Source organism: Chiloscyllium punctatum, chromosome 20 (assembly GCF_047496795.1).
Source record: "Chiloscyllium punctatum isolate Juve2018m chromosome 20, sChiPun1.3, whole genome shotgun sequence".
Lineage (NCBI taxonomy): Eukaryota > Metazoa > Chordata > Chondrichthyes > Orectolobiformes > Hemiscylliidae > Chiloscyllium > Chiloscyllium punctatum.
In genome coordinates, this window is record NC_092758.1 from 79,600,779 (window position 1) to 79,618,608 (window position 17,830).

The 17,830-nt window shown below is 40.4% G+C and overlaps 1 protein-coding gene across 1 annotated transcript in view; it reads left to right on the forward strand.

Moving 5' to 3' along the window:
- The first annotated feature begins 3,422 nt into the window (after positions 1–3,422).
- Positions 3,423–17,830, forward strand: part of rnf145a (ring finger protein 145a) — a 128,301-nt gene continuing 113,893 nt past the window's right edge. The window contains exon 1 of the mRNA XM_072591110.1: positions 3,423–3,971. Within this exon, the coding sequence (XP_072447211.1) occupies positions 3,767–3,971 (205 nt within the window). The 5' untranslated portion in view covers positions 3,423–3,766. The remainder of the gene's footprint in view (positions 3,972–17,830) is intronic.

The window sequence follows — 17,830 nt, forward strand, 5'->3', positions numbered from 1 at the left end:
ACCATAGTGGACACAATGGTTGAATGTTCCTTGGTGGGGTCATGGTCCAGTGGAAGATAGCAGGAGATATCTGAGAGCCGGTGCTCAGTCTCAGAATGTAGAGGTCAGTCCACCAGGCAACAACAGCACCACCATTATCAGCAGCTTTAACTACACATAGTTACGATTAGATCTGAGAGCACGAGTGCAGTCAGTTCCTGGGAAGATAAATTGGAATGGGTATGGGGGGATAGAGAAATTGAGGGGACCAATGTTTTTTTGATTAGATTAGATTACTTACAGTGTGGAAACAGGCCCTTCGGCCCAACAAGTCCACACCGACCCTCCGAAGAGCAACCCACCCAGACCCATTCCCCTACATTTACCCCTTCACCATGTTATGTCAACAGTTCTCAATGAACAAGACATGTTCATTACATGTGCAGGTAGAAGGCCAGAGGAAGCGGTTCAGGTAGGAGAGTGCTGGAGGCAGGTGAATGGATCTGTGGACAAGAGGACTCTTGTCCAAAGAAATGGGCATCGAAATGAAAGTGACGGAAGAAGAGTTTGACATCATGTTATGCCCGAAATTCATTAAGAGGGATAAAACTGAGGTCTTTGCCGAGTACAGAACATTCAGCGTTGAACATTTAGAAAAAGGTTTAAAAAAGGCCAAACTTATTAACTTCACAAACTGGAAAGTAGGAAAACAGAACAAAGTAAAAAGGTGGCTCCAAAAGTCTGGTGCTGTCAATGCAGAAGAAAGTGTTTATTAAAAGCAGTACAATCAACATTGGCTGTAATTGCCAGCATTTCAAGGAAGTTTGATTCTGTGTTGTTGAGCTGAAGGTACAGATACCGGAGGTCGTCGGCGAGGGAGAGGCTGTCTGGAATTTTGTGCATGTTTCTGTTATCTTTTTCCCCAGCAAGGTAAACCTGCCCAGACAAATTTATTGTCAGCTTAAAACTTTAACAAAACAAATTTGTATGTTATACCATATATATACATTGCGAAAGTTAGGGTCCCTCTTGTGATGCAGTGGTAACATCCATATCCCTGGACTGGGAGGCCTGGGTTCAAGTCCGACCTGCCCCAGAGGTGAGTAATAACATCTCTGAACAGGTTGATTAGGAAAACAAAATGTGAAAGTTAATTACTGGACAAGAGAATCCTTTGTAATGAACACCGTTATTTCCTGTTGGAATACAATGAATATTTGAAGTGAGAGCAGAAAGTCATAAAGTTAATTCAGCAAGTCTTTAACAGAAATGGGACACTTTACAGCATTATAGTTACTAGATGCTATCAATATTCAAGCATTTGATTTTCTACCCTGATTGCCAGTTGAATTTGGAACAAAACTGGAACCAGTTACTTTCATGTGAATACTTTTTAGTCACTGAGTGAGCTATTGAATTTGTGTTACTCTGTTCCCATATAATGTATATTTCAGTCAGAAATCTATGATACACAAATCTTAACACGATTAGATAATCACTTTCTAAACATTTGTACATACAAATTACTTATACACTGAAGATTACATCAGTACCACCCAACCACTAATCTGACCACATGACCTTCTCAGAAATTATTTTCTCCTAATCCTAACTACATCAAATTCAAAAGCATAATCTATTTCTTGTGTTATGATGATGAATATAAATCTTCTCTGTCCAAATTCATATATATTTGTTCAATTTTCCAAGAAAATTGAATCTCATTAAGTAGCAAAATAAGGCATTTGCTTGAGGATAAAAGTATGTTTGAAATACTGTCAAATAATACTGTAGTATGAGATGCCATGCGAAATACTGACATTTCTTTGCACAGCATATAGTTGTCGCCTTCAGTAAAATATTTGGGTGATATTTATGAAATGCAAAGTGCCCCTTGATGGCTCAAAGAATCAATGCACTATCTGATGAATTGCACAAATACTTAGCTTCAAGATCTGATTGAGCTAATGACTGATTCAAGTGAGAGGAGTCTTGGAGGATTACAAATAATCCCCAGCTAAAAAAATTACATGAAGGATATACCTGTAGATGCCTTGTAAATTAGCATCCAGAGAGAAAGGAAGAGGGAAGAATTGAGGTGTAATTTTTGATTGAGATTGGTTCAAAATTAAGAGCTGGTTTCCAATATTAAAAGACAGAAAACTGATTTTATATCGCAGTTCTATGGTGAATACGAATTATTCTGAAATAATTGAATATAAAAATAGCCCCCAATACAATGGCAGGCAGTCAATTTAGACGCAGCAAACTCCTAAGATCTGTTCCACCTTGACCTTCTAAGAGCAAATTACTGCAGATGCTGGAATCTGTAGATTAGATTAGATTTTTTTAGATTAGATTAGATTACTTACAGTGTGGAAACAGGCCCTTCGGCCCAACAAGTCCACACCGCCCCGCCGAAGCGCAACCCACCCATACCCCTACATCTACCCCTTGCCTAATACTACGGGCAATTTAGCATGGCCAATTCACCTAACCTGCACATCTTTGGACTGTGGGAGGAAACCGGAGCACCCGGAGGAAACCCACGCAGACACGGGGAGAATGTGCAAACTCCACACAGTCAGTCGCCTGAGGCAGGAATTGAACCCAGGTCTCTGGCGCTGTGAGGCAGCAGTGCTAACCACTGTGCCGCCGATGAAACAACCAGGGCTGGAGATCACAGCAGGTCTGGAAGCATCCACTGAGAACAAACACGCTAACGTTTCGAGTCCAGATGACTCTTCATCAGAGCTGATGAAGACTCTGATGTAGAGTCATCTAGACTCGAAACAGTAACTTGCTCTCTCTACATGGATGCTGCCTGACCGGCTGTGATATCCAGCATTGGTTGTTTTCAGTCCACCTTGACCTTGCTCGTGTTCAATGGTTTGACTGATAAAGACAAGTAGTGTGACCCCTATGTTTTCCTAACCACCTCATCCACCTGTCCCGCTGCCGTTAATGATCTATGGACGTGCACACCAAGGTCCGTCTAATTCTCTTGACTTCCTGAGGTTCATTGCCTCGGCCGTTAACATCCTGATGAAGGGCTTTTGCCCGAAACGTCGATTTCGAAGCTCCTTGGACGCTGCCTGAACTGCTGCGCTCTTCCAGCACCACTAATCCGTTAGCATCAGGGTCAATCTTTTTAAAAGAAAACGATACTCCCTCACCCCACGGTGAGTCCTACTCAATCCCTGGATGCCCAATTCATGGGCACTGGCCAACGACCGAAGCACTCCTTCGCCACTCGCTTCTCCCGCCTTCGCCACGCGCTCCTGTCACGCTACCCCTCCTCGCGAGCCCGCGTGGGTTTGCGCCAGTGACAGGGAGAAGCTCATTCCCTCCCTCCCTCCGCCTCGCCTGCCCGCGCGAGGGGGAGGGGGAGGGGGAGGGGGAGGGGGAGGGGGAGGGGCGCGTCCCCCGCCAGCCCTCCAGTCTAACGCGCCTGCGCCCTGCCGCCGGGCTGGAAGCTGGGATAATGGCGGCGTATTGACGGCCGTGTTATTTTTTGTTGTGCGCTGTTTCCTATCACCTCGAGAGAAGCTGAAAAGGATAGGGAGGGGGAAGAGACAAGAAGAGGGGGGAGACGAGACGCTCTGTCTCTCGGCCGACTGAAAAGGGTTGCGGAGTATGAGTTTTTTTTTAAAGAAGACATTCGGCCTGTCCTACCTTAGAATAACAAAACAATAATCGAGCCCTCCCGCACCGGTCTTGGAAAAGACATTGTTTAATTTTCGCTGCCGCCCGCCCTTCCACACCCCCCTCGCCTCCTGTCACAGCAATGGCCGGATTGAGGGTGATCATGAGCGGAGTGAGGGAGAAGCTGGAGGCGGTGCTGAATGTGGCCCTGCGGGTGCCCAGCATTATGGTGCTGGAGATGCTGTACCGATGGGACGTGAGCTCCTTCTTCCAGCAGATCCAGAGCCGGAATAACAACAACCTTCTCTTCCAGTACAAATATTTGGCTCTGAACCTTCACTATGTCGGTGAGTGAATGTACAAGTAGCTTAAGCGCCAGCGCCAACGCCCCCGCCCCAAATACCCTACTTCTTGAGGGCTGCATTTGACGTCTGCGCGGGAGGGGAATTGAGCTCTGAAGCCTTTTAAAATCCCCTCCTGCCTCTTTGCTTGGTTGGTAACTTTTATGGACGGGCACCTTTTTGAACTCAACGATTTGCTCCTCATTTGCACTGATGTTTTTGCGACACTGCCTTTTTTTCGATTCCATCTAAATCTTCAGACGAGCAGACCTTGGTTAAAATGTTTTGCCCTCGGTTATCTCTTTCAGCACAAATGTTAACTCTGGCCCTGCTCTGCTGGTGACAAAGCAACATCTGGCTGTCTCCCCTCCCCATCAACACCACTTCCACAAGAAGTTCAGTGTTGTCTCTCAAACTTGCATGTTATTTTAATTTATAGCTATTAATGTCATGTCATTTATTTTTGTGAAGCATCTCTTAAAAGGTGGTGTGCAATTCTGGGCATCCTGCTTTCAGAATCATGTGAAGGCTTCAGACAGTGTGCAGAAAAGACTTACACGAATGGTACCAGGAATGAGGGAAGGTTGGAGTAGTTACATATCTTAGCCTTGTAGAAAGAAAAATTGACAAGAGATTGGATGGACATATTGAAACTTGCAAGGAATCTGAACAGGAGTTTGGGTGGGCGGCATGCTGGTTCAATGGTTAGTTCTGCTGCCTCACAGTGCCAAGGACTCGGGTGATTGTCTGTGTAGAGTTTGCATATTCTCCCAGTGTCTGCAAATTTACTCCAAGTGCTCTGGTTTCCTACCACAGTGCAAAAATGTGCAATTTAGGTGGATTGACCATGCTCAATTGCCCATAGTGTTCAGGGATATTCATATTATGTGGATTAGCCATGGGAAATGCAGGGTTACAGGGATAAGGTAAGGGGGTTAGGAAAGATGATTTTCAGAGGGGCAGTGTGGTCTTGATAGGTTAAATGGCCTACTTCCATACTAGGTAGTCTATGTTGCTAGTAAAATGGAAATTTTCTTCAAAACAGTCGAGAGTCAGAGGATACTGGGTTAAGGTGATTGACGAGAAGTAACGATATGAGGTGGCACATTGGCTCCTTGGTTGGCATGGCTACCTCACAGGTTTGATTCCAGCCTCCCTGGCTGTCCGTGTTGAGTTTATACATTTTCCTCGCGTCCAGGTTTCCTCCCGTGTGCTCCAGTTTGCTCTCACAATTTGTTGATGTGCTGGTTAGGTGGAATAGCCAGGATAAATTGCTCAGCGTTCAGGAATGTGCAGACTGGGTGGATTAGCCATGGGAAATGCAGGGTTACAGGCACAAGCGAGGGAGGTGGGTCTGGCAGGATGCTCTTAGAAGGGTTGGTGCAGACTTGATGGCCTGAATGGCCTGTTTGAATGCTGTATGGATTATATGAAAAAGCATGTCTATGCAGCCAGTGATTTAGCATCACACTGCCTGTGTGGTATCAATTTAACATCTCGGTGGGGAATGTTTTCCAGGTTTATTGCAACAGGATGAGGATATGGGGTTAGCTAAATTGCTTTTGAGTGGCATGGATACAATAACTCAAATTGTCTCCTCTTATGCTGTAGTCATTTGGTAATTTAAAGATATGATTCTTGATTCATGAAAGGTGAGAATATTCTGAAATCCTTTTTAAACAAGTTTCATTTGTTAAGCTATACAGGTTAGGAAAGTCCCAGGTTCAGCTTTGGGACTGTGCTTTGCTGAATTGAACAATAACTTGCCCTTATATGGCAGTATGGAAACTACCAGGATAAAGTACCCCAAGTCATTTCAGAAAGGCATAATCAGACAAAAGTCAATTCAGATCCAAAGGAAGAGTTGCTAAACAAGGTAAGTAAAAGCTTGGTCAAAGAAATGAACAGCAAGAGGGATTTTAGACTGGGGAAGCTGAATAAGCAGAGAAGGTTTGGAAGAGAATTCCAGAACATAGTGTTGACATAGCTGGAAATATAGGAATCAAGTTTGTGAAATGCACCTAGGTCAGAGCTGGAGGCATGAAGAATTTCCTGTGCACTACTGTAAAAGGCAGCAGTAATGTGGAAGGGGGAATTTGAATGATTTGAAAATGGTAATGATGTAAACTGTAAATTTAAACCGTTGAGAAAATGTGGGCCAGTGCTGGTTGGTCAGTCAGTACAGGGCAGGAGCTTTTAAATTTCTGTAGACTTCAATTTCAAATCAGTTAGCTGTGTTGGGGAAGTAGAACACCAGAATCGTACCAAGCTAGAATGGCCTGTAAGGTTGAATATCTTTCCAAGATTTGCCCTCCGAATAGTCAGTGTGCCATCTTTGAAGTTATTTTGGAAGTTGTCAAGACTTTGTTTTACTCATTCTATATTGGCTGTTTCTTTCTGCAATTTTTCCTTCTCTTTCTTCACTCATTCCAGTGTTGTTGCATATTTGGAGTATTTGATACCAGTATTTTAGTGGACAGATGGCAAAACATTGCAGCGCTGGAAATCTCAAATATAAACAGAAAATGCTCTGACTATTATGTTGGTCAGGCAGCATTTATGGAGAGAGAAACTTTTAAAATTTCATGTCAAAACTTCTGACCAAGGGACAATGTTGTATGTTTGAAGCATTTACTGTCTCATTCTCTATAGATCCAATTTATTCTGTAAATTACAGAACAAATTGCAATTAAACCATTTCATTTTTAGTGTGCTGCTCTTAATTCTCCACAGTTCATTACCACAACAACCACGAATAACAGACTTGAATTCACAAGTGTATCTTTCAATCTTTCTCTTTCAACAAAATCTGTTTGAGAGGTAGAATGGGAGTTTGTGAATATTTTTCCCAGTTCGAGTGGCTTGGGTATAAAAACTAAGTAGACTCAACATGGTATTGCAGTAGAATCTCAATGATAGTGCTGATTTGTCAGCACTTGTATTGATTAACCATTTGTAATTCCATTTTTGGCATAGAAAATGGCATTGAACTGTTATTAATGGTTATGCCATGTAATCATTTAATCATCCAGAAATTTAGCATTAAAGGTACTAGTTAAAATTTGTATGTAATTTGTATTCTAAATTGGGTATAAATGCTTCAAATGTGTAAACATGGGTAAATACAAATCCAGCTGCATCTGTCATGAGCACCATTTAAAGAATTTTGACATACGGTTTGTAAATGTCAAATCTCTAGTATTTTCTAATTACAGGATCACTAAGCAGTTGGAAAAACGAGCACAGCATTTAATTTCTTGAGCTTGGCATGAGAAATGCACAGATTATTTTAGGTTTGACTGATAATTTACAATTCATTACAAATTGAGGGCAATGTGAATGTTTGAACAAAATGATTTTCCTGCAGTGTAATTGCAGAACTCTGGTGTTGTCTTGATTTGCTGTAATGTCATTGGAAACCTGATCAAGTGCAGATGTTGAAACTCACTGCCAACTATCTGTTACATGTCATAGTTTTTAATAACATTGCTCTGTACACTAATGGGATACTTTATGGAATTTTCAGAAGTGTATAAATATTGTCGTGTGTGTGTGTGTGTCCGTCCACTTGAATGAACATGCTTTTAATTGCATTTGTCTAACAAGTGTAATTTGAAACACATGTTTGGAGCATGTGTTGATGTTTGCAGTAAGGATGTGATACTGATTTATTTACAAGTGCAATTGTACATACATAAGCAATGGATTTGCCTGCCATTGGTCTAATCCCTGATTTGTGCTAGAATTTTATACATTATCTTTATCTGGATTTAGTTACTTGAGTGTGGCATCTCAATTCCATTTCATCATTTTAATTTGTGTTACTTTTTTGTTTGCATTAAAAAATACTATTACTTTGAAGAGCATAGTGCTTATTTTGGCAGCATGTACTGATGTCATCTTTTATTCTGGTTACTCCAAAGATCATCAAAAAGGAATCATGACTGTTAATAGCATGAAATTAATAGGGAAAGAAAATAAATGACCATTTGAATTCTGATTTGTAACTCTAATTTTTTTTTAGATTCCATTACAGTGTGGAAACAGGCCCTTCGGCCCAACAAGTCCACACCGACCCGCCGAAGCGCAACCCACCCATACCCCTACATTTAACCCTTACCTAACACTACGGGCAATTTAGCATGGCCAATTCACCTGACTGCACATCTTTTGGACTGTGGGAGGAAACTGGAGCACCCAGAGGAAACCCACGCAGACACGGGGAGAACGTGCAAACTCCACACAGTCAGTCGCCTGAGGCGGGAATTGAACCCGGGTCTCCGGCGCTGTGAGGCAGCAGTGCTAACCATTGTGCCACCGTGCCGCCCACAATGTAATACAATTGTTCAATAACTACTTGAATTATGAGCTCATTCCAAAAATAACTTGAGGTGAAACTTCATACTCATCATAAATTTGCTTCCAACTTGAAAAGAGGAATTTGAAGAATTGACACATGAAATCTTTAATTTTAGTTGATTCTTTAATGTATTGGTATCAGCCTTCTTGAGTGAATATTGGGCATGAATCAGGATGCGATGTGATAGGCCTCAACTCATTCCAAATTGCCTCAGTGTCAAATCGGAAATTAACATTCTTATCTTTTGTTGCTTTTCTCAGTCACAGCCCAATGTAATAATTACGATTGAATGCATCTCTCCGCTCATGTATGCATAATATACATCTGTCATAGTGCTTTACCAAGGTCCTGCTGACAGTATCTCCATAAGCAAGATAAGTAAGTTTGTGATTGTTTAAATTAGTTTTATTATGATTCCTGGTTTGGGACTTATCACCTGATGTTACTGATCAAACATCTGTAAAACTTTGTAACTCTGATTTCTTCTCTTGGATAAATCAAAGTGCAATCTCTTTAATGCAGTGAAGAAAATATCAACGTTAATTTATTCTGGATGCTAATGTTTACATTAATTTGATCAGATTTTTCTTCTTATGTTTATTGGAGACTATATAAGCAATTGTAGGTGGAGGGGCACATCTGTGTGGTCAATAGCTTTTGTACATTTAAATACCACAGCATTCAGCTGTTTGTGGTTAAACCTCTCCCACAAAGTTTTTTTTTGCTCATCATAGGGAAGCATGGACAAATTATGAAATGAATCATGCTGTTCTAATTTCCTTTTCTGGCTTGCGTGGTCAGGGGTTCCATGTATAAGCCTGAGGGAAAGAAAAACTTGATTTTCTATGACCAAGGTATTTCTGTACTTGGATTTTCAGTTTGTCTGTCACATAAGATAGATGACGCAGAAAAGCTTGGATAGTGTTGTGCAGGTTTGATTATTTAAACTGAATGTGAAACAATATTTGTACATTAAACATGGCAGTATGTATATATTTGCTGTCTCCATCTATCTTTACATTTCTGACATGGCAATCACAAATAATATGACTTTGTCCAGAACTTAGTTTATGATCCCTGAATTCATTATTTCTGAATTTTTGGTAGAGCAATTCATGTTGACTGAATAGTTGTCCTGCAAGTTTGAGTCATAGATCTTAATGCAGTTATGAACACTTACTGAAATGATACTGTGGCTTTACAAGGTGTATTTTTTCATTTTTTTTAATGAAGAAAGGTTGAGACAATGGAGAACAGTCTACTTAAAGCCAATGAAATAAACAGCTTGTGAGGCCTTGGGTTTTTTAAAAAGGTGGGACAATAGCAGCAGCCTAAATGGGTGGGGTCAAGCTACCACAGAACTAGGAGTTTTAGTTTTGGCTTTCTGCAATTGTTGGGATCTTGAAGCAGGATATGGAAGTTTCTATTCTTCTGTGTTACAGGTAAAAGCTAGGGTTGTCTTTCTGCTGCTAGAATTAAATGTGAGACAATCTATTTTACTGAACTTAGCCAAAGGTGTGTTTATGAGGCATTATATTGGAACCGTTAATTAATAGTTAAGATATATCTGTTTATTTTGTTAAGCATTTCAATAGAGTTACAGTTAAGCCATCCTTTTATTTTGTCTGTATTTTAATTGTGATGTACAAATAGTGTGTTTTACTTAATTCAAGTAGTTTCACCAATCGAATTGCACCTGGAATGCAGCGCCTTAGATTTTAAAATAAGAAAAAGTTAGAATTTAAGTTATCCACATAATATACTTTGAAGAGGTTTGGTGTGGTCCATAACAAATGGGGCTCTGATTCAACTCTGTCATTCCAACTTGGGTTGCAGATTATTGACTCAGAGGCAATGAGAGTTGGTGTTTTGTATTTCGCATGTTGCATTTGGTTGGTCTAAATAGGGTTTTCCTTGTTTAATAATGGCTCTTTCAGTCACTATGAGTTTCCTGGGGATGTAAGAAGTCACTTCGGAAGTTTTACAGAAAATCAGCAAGGCAAAGTTTTTGGAATTGGAGCTGGGATTGCCTTTGTCTCTGAAAAGAGGGGGTGATTGTCGCAATTGTTGACAATTGCAATTGCCAGAAATACCATTGGAATCATTGGAGATCACTCAAGTTCAATTGAAAACGAACTTGAGCTTGAACTTGAAAAGGAAATGAAACTATTTGAATTATACTTAAAAGCAAGAGAAAAGCCAAAAGAGAGAATGGCTCTAGCAGAAGAAAAAGAAAAAAAAAAGCGTGAGCAGAACAAAAAGAAAAGCAAAGGAAGGCCCGAGCAGAAAAAAAAGAGAAAGAAAGTTTTTGAACATCGGAGGTTGGAACTGAAAACTCAGAGTTGACTTAAAATGGCAGAGGTTGAAATGAAAGTTAGGAGTCGTGATGAGGACAGTGATTGAGAGTAATTCCAGTGTAACCAAAGGCCTGGTAGGGATCTGCTTAATTATGTCCAAGCGTTGCCTACATTTGATTAGGATGCAGAAGCCTTTTTCATAGGAGAAAGTGGTTAAACAAATATAATGGCCAGTGACCGTGTGGGTATTGTTGATCCAAATGAAGTTGGTCAGGAGAGCTTGCGAGATATTTGGATCAATATCAGAGGAGGTATGTTGAGATGAAAACATCCATCTTAAGTGCATATGAGCTAGTACCAGAAGCCTACAGACAACATTTTTGGAATCTAATGATGGAACATTGAGTTTGCAAGAATCAAACTAAGTAATTTTGAAACTAGATCGCATGTACGACACTCTTGGACAATTTTTTTGGATGAGTTTAAAAATTCACTTCCTGAAGTAGTGAGAACTTGTGGAAGAGCAGAAAGTTAAAACTGCAAGATTAGCAATGGAAATGGTTATGATTGAGTTTTTCATGAAGTTGACTTCTGACATCAATTTCAGGCTGAGAGGGATAGAAATTGGGGTAAAGAGAAATGCTCGGGTGGTAAGGGAAAATGAGACCTCATTAAAGATAGTTTACTGCAGGGTAGAAAGGAAAAAGTAAAAAGGGAAAAGAGAAGTAAAAAAGCTCAGGTGTTCTCACTGTAGTGAAGTAGGCCACATGAAGTCCCTATGTTGGTGATTGAGAAAAAGCACTGGGAAGATGGATGTGGGAAAACAGGATTAGACAGAGAGTTTTGTTTAAGTGGTAAAGGAAAGTTCAATGGAAGCTGTAGAAGAAAGTACTGCCAGATCAGGGGTTGGTTGAGAAGAAAGTGCCAGATTTCATGAAAGATATTTACAGGCTTAAGTAAGTTTTACTCCTGTATGCCAGGAGGAGTAGGTCAAGAAATTAAGATTTTGAGACCAAGTCAATCTCTGGCCAGAGGGGAGATATGTAATTGATCAATTTCCAGGATTATTGCCAGAAAAAATTATTATATGTTGAATTCATGGTCAGAAGAGTAGTGTTCCATGAAATAGAGGTTGGAGCATCTGGTGAAAAGTGGTGATGGAAGTACGAGAGATATTCTCTGTTCTGGAAACACAGTTTATCCTTGGTAATCATATAACTGTATCACAGTGGGGAGTAATGCTGACTGATTGAAAAGCCAGTGAAAATTAGACAACTGAGATGCCACAGAAAGTACATCCTGGGATTTCTCCTACCCGTGTAGTAATAAGTTCACAAAATCGCTAGTTGAAGCAGGAGGAGAAACCCAAGAATACAGGTAAGGGATTTGAAGTAGAATTATCAGACACTGTGTTTGACCAAATGGTTGAGAAAATAACAAGAACAGATGGAGAACAAAGTGGATCTTTTCAGTTGAGAGAAATTAGCTGAATTATAAAGAGGAGGGACTATCAAAAAGTGTACAAAGAAAAGACTCTGAGTGTATCCCAGAATGTTGCTATCTTAGAAATTACTTCTTGATGAGGAAATGGAGATCATCACACATTCAGGTGGATGAAAAGTAGTCTGACGTTCATCAAGTTGTATTATGGTTGGGTTATAGAAAGGAAGTGTTGTGGGTAGCACATGAGTTACCAGTAGGATGTCATTCGGGAGTTAGAAATACTCAAGCCAAAATACAAAAATGTTTTTATTGGCCTGGCCTACATAAGGATAAAGTTGAATTTTGCTAGACATGCCATATGTGTCAGATAACTGGAAAACCTAAGGCAGTGATAAAACCAGAATCCTTAATACCCATTCCTGCATTTGAGGAACCTTTTACAAGACTCTTGAGTGATTGCATAGGACCCTGCCTAAAACAAAAAGTGGGAATCAATACTTATTGACTATAATGGTTTTGTCTACTAGATTTCCAGAGGCGATTCCATTACACAGTACAACAGCTAAAAGCATTGTAGCAGTTACTTGAGTTTTTTTCTCGATAGACATCATTTCAAAGTAGCACACGATGTGATGAAACAGCTGACAAGAAATCAAACATCGGTAATTTTGCTGGTAGAGATACAGTGTTAGTATTACTCCCAGTGGTAGGCAAACCTTTAGAGGTTTAGTGGGCCTTGTCAAATGGAAAGGCAATGGAGTGAGATGAATTATTTGATAATACTAGTCAGAAAGAAATCTCTATGTGTAATGTGAAAATGCTCAAGCGGTATTTTGCTGTTTAAGGAAAGCAAAGGAGAATGTGTTCCTAGTTAAAACACAGTGGTCCACCAAGTTGAGGTGATTCTGCATTGGACATTGCTCAGACTAAATTGGAAAATGAGGAAGATCTCAAAAATTGGTTTGAATTATTGAGTTGGCTTCCAGAGGAAAATTGAAATGACATGAAAGAGTTTTTACAGTCAGGTGGGGAGATAGGTGGGAATAAGCTAAGAAGTACTAATCTGATTCCGCATCATGTAGATATAAGAAATGCCATTTCAATTGAACAACATATTCTAGATTTAACCCTCTAAAGTTGGCACAGATTCTTAAAGAGAATAAATGCATGCTCAAAGACAAAATAATTGAAATGAGTTGCAGCAAAAGGAGCTCACCCGTAGTAATGATGCCAAAATTAGATGGTGCCCAACAATTAATGTGAACTACAGCAAAGTCAATGCACTTATGAAGTCTGATTCAAATCCTGTTCCATGTTTGGAAGACTGTGTTGATAAGGAAGGACAAGTAACTTCTATTTCAAAGTTGGACTTTCTCAAAGGATGCAGACAGGTATCTTGATTTGAAAGGGGGAAGGAAATTTCAGCTTTCATGACGTCTAATGGGCTAAATTAATTTAAAATCAGTATAAAATCATGCCATTTGGAATGAAAAATGCGCCAGCCGCATTTCAAAGATTAACCAATAAAGTAATTTCTGGTTTACCCAATTGTGTGTTGGAGCACAACAATCTGGTGATTTTTAGTCTCACACGGAAGGAATATTTGGAGCATCTTTCAGAATTGTTTGATCAACTTTCGGAAACTGGCTTGCTGATAACCTTGGCTCAGAATAAGTTCAAAAAGCCTGAAGTTACTTTGGTGGGACATGTTATTGGGCATGGACAGATTACCTCATAGGATGTGAAAACAAAGGTCATTGGGAAGTTTTGCATACCAACAATGAAGGAGTAGATACTATGATTCCTGAATGGTCTTTGTTGGAAGTTATTACTGAATTCTAGCAGTGTGGGTGCTCCACCAACAGATTTGTTGAAGTGTGGAAAATTTCAGTGGAAGGAGGAATGTCTGAAGGCATTTGACAGCCTGAAAACTGTGTTAACCACCACCTCTGTGTTAGCCACACTTGAGTGTGAAGCCATTCAAAGTGACTATCAATGTGGGTGATGTGGGTGTCGCTGTTGTACTCTTGCAAGAAGACGATGAAAAGATAGAAAGACCTATTTGGTATTTTCCCAGAACATAGAATATTTTTGTTGATAATTATTCAATTATTGAGAAGGAGACTTTGAGTTGAATGTTGGCATTTCAGCATTTTAACATTTATATTGCCAGTAGCTTCTGAGACAACAGTGTATACTGATTATAACCCTGTAAAGTTTTTGGAAAACTTTAAGGATAAGAAGTCCATACTGTTTAGATAGAAGTTATTGCAGCCATTCAGTTTGAAAATTTTATACATGGCAGGATGAGCAAATGTATCGGTGAAGCGTTGTTTTGACTTTGAACGAAGGCATAAGTGTTTGATCGAGGATAAAATGGACAGAAATGGTCAGTAATAGTGAATGTTTGCATGCTTAGAGTCAATGTAACATATTGTACTGTACTAATAGTGTAAGGCTAAAGGTTTTTAAAAATGAATCCATCTTTGTGTATTGATGGTTAATCCTTTATGTGGGAGGGGAGGTTTGATGATTTTATGGCTTTGAGGTGCATTTTGTCCTTAATATGAAGAAAGATTGAGACAGGTATGAAGCACTCTGCTCAAAGCCAATAAAGTAAACAGCTTGTGGGGCCTTGGTTTGTCTTCTCAAAGTTGGAACAATCGAGGCAGCTCAAATGAGTGGGGTCAAGCTCCCTCAATCCGGATTTTTAGTTTTAGCTTTCTGCAGTTACTGGGGTCTTAAAGTAGGTTGTGGAAGCTCCTTGTTATAACAAAAAGGTAAATCTTGCTGCTAGAATTGCATGTGAGACAATATGTTTTGCTTCACCAAAGGTGTGTTGATGGAATATTAGTTTATTGGAACAGTTAATTTGCTGTTAATGTTATTTTGTTAGGCATTATGATAGAGTTACAGCAAAACCAACTTGTTTGTGTGTTTTTTAACTGGAGTGTAAAAATGAAGTGTGCTTTGCTTAAAGTCACGTAGTTTGACCAATCGAATTACATCTCTGATGCAATGCCCTGCGCGTCTTGAAGAAAAAATTAGTGTCTAGGCTATCTTAATATTTTTTGAAGGTGTTTGATCTAGTCAATGTCTTTTATGGGCTAATCAATAATGTTATGTACTTTGTGACATTATTGAAATCAAATGTTTTTAGGCTTAATGAATTTTGTAAAGCACCAAATTATTTGGATGCATTAGAAAGAAGACTGCAGGTTGGCTGGTGTGGTACCACTATTTAAGAAATGTGGTAAGAAAAAGCCAGGGAACTGTAATCTGTGAATTTGATATTGGTGGTAGGCAAATCGTTAGAGTGAATCCTGAGGGACAGAATTACATGTATTTGGATAGTCTTTGTGTGTGGGAAACCACGTCTCATCAACTTGAGTGTTTTGAAGAAGTAACAGAGGATTGATGAGGGCAGAGCCGTGGACATGATCTATACGGACTTAAGTAAGGCCTTTGGCAAGGTTCCTCATGGTAGACTAGTTTGCAAGGTTAGGTCACATGGAATGCAAGGAGAACTAGCCATTTAGATACAGAACTGGCTCAAAGGTAGAAGACAGCAGGTTGTGGTGGTTGCTTTTCAGACTGGAGGCCTGTGACCGGTGGTGTGCCACGAAGATCGGTGCTAGATCCACTACTTTTCGTCATTGATATAAATGATTTGGATGTGAACAAAGGAGGTACACTTAGTAAGTTTGCAGATGGCAACAAAATTGAAGGTGTACACAGCGAAGGTTACCTCAGAGTACAATGGAATCTTGATTGGATGGGTAAGTGAGCCGAGGAGCAGTAGATGAAGTTTAATTTAGATAACTGTGAGGTGCTGCATTTTGGAAAGGCAAATCAGGGCATGATTTATAATGGAAAAGGTCCTGGGGAGTGTTGCTGACCAAAGAGACCTTGGAGTGCAGGTTCATAGTCCCTTGAAAGTGGAGTCGCAAGTTGACAGGATAGTGAAGAAGGCATTTGGTATGCTTTCCTTTGTTCGTCGGACCATTTTCTTGTGACTGTACAGGACATTGGTGAGGCTACTTTTGGTATATGGTGTGCAATTCTGGTCGACTCCTAAAGGAAGGATGTTGTGATACGTGAAAGGGTTCAGAAAAGATTTAAAGGGATGTTGCTAGTGTTGGAGGGTTTGAGCTATAGGGAGAGCTGAATAGGCTGTTTTCTCCGGAGCATCGGAGCCTGAAGGGTGATCTCGTACAAGTTTATAAAATGATGAGGGACATTGATAGAGTAAATAGACAAGGTATTTTCTCTGGGGTGGGGGAGTCACGGACTAGAGAGCACAGGTTTAGGGTGAGGGGGGAAAGATTTAAAAGGAACCAAAGGGGCATCTTTTTTATGCAGAGGGTGGGTTGTGTACGGAATGAGCTGCTTAAGGAAGTGGTAGGGGTTAGTACAATTACAACATTTAAAAGTCATTTGGATGGATATATGATTTGGAAGGGTTTAAAGGGAGAAGGGCCAAGTACTGTCAAAGGGGCTGGATTAATCTAGGATATCTGTTCGGCATGAACGACTTGGACCGAAGGATCTGTTTCCGTGCTGTGTATCACTATGATTCTATTGCAATGAAAGATAACATCTTAGGATTTAATAAAATTAAAACTGGAATACGATGTTACGTTTGATAAAACCTTGATAAGCACTGCTGTACTGATCCCAGCAGTTGGATGCTGAAGGAAAGGAATTAAGGCTGCCTGAAGGGCAAGGGAAGTACAAGAGAAGAATGCATTGATATTGAAACTGGTGCACCCAATGAGGTCATTTAGCTGTGACGTCCTAAGCTTAGTTCTGTATGATTTGGAAAAGAGGGGAAGATGGCTTAGCTGAGGCTGGATGTGTTCGAAGCACACAGTGGAGGATGATAACTTATCGTGTAATGTGTAAAGGAATGCGTAGGTCCTGTTGTGGGGAAAATCGTCAGCATCTGGGTTCAACGACAGAGTTTATTGTACAAGGAAATACCGGAGCTCCAGGGAAACAAAGACACCAACAACACAGTGGTCAGCTGCGAGTCTTCTCTCAACCTGAAGCACATGTCAAGATATTTGTATACATTTTGTGATATAATAGGTCAGTGATGAGGTTCTTGTCTCTGTGACATAGTTTGTTTATTGTAAACATTGCAGGATCGGTGATAGTTTCAATGCAGTCATTGTCCTGCCCAGCTTTTGTTAATTTCAGTGCGGTTGTCAGTTTCAGTGCAGACATTGTTAGTTTCAATGTCTGTGTGGAAGTCCATTGCTGTAGTAATAAGCGCTAATTGCTCTTCCTGAGAAGGACAATTACTGCAGCCCTGGCTATTAGCACTTTGTATTGAGTTCATATCAAACTGTTAGCATTTCTATCAAAGGTGTTGGCTGGACCCAGACACTTGGGGCAATATACACTACTCGTGTATTCTCTCTCCCAAATGCCTTAAACTAATCAACTAGATTGTGCATGCATTGTGCTGGCAATCTGATGGCCTCAGGCAGTGTTTGTGTTTGCTCTGCTGTCTCTCTCCATATTGTGGTCTGGCGGCCATCCTGTGTGTCAAGTGGCCAACTTATGGCTCAGCAGCCATCTTATGTGTCGTGTGCCTAGCAGTGTCACCCTGCCCCGTGCCATCTCCCACTTCAGTCCCATGTCCATTAAACACCTAGATGGTGCTGAGAGCTGAACCTTCAGGAAATGGCTGAACAGAGTCATCTACTTTTGGAATGCTGTGCATATGAAGTGGGAGGATTTAATGACCAACACTAAGT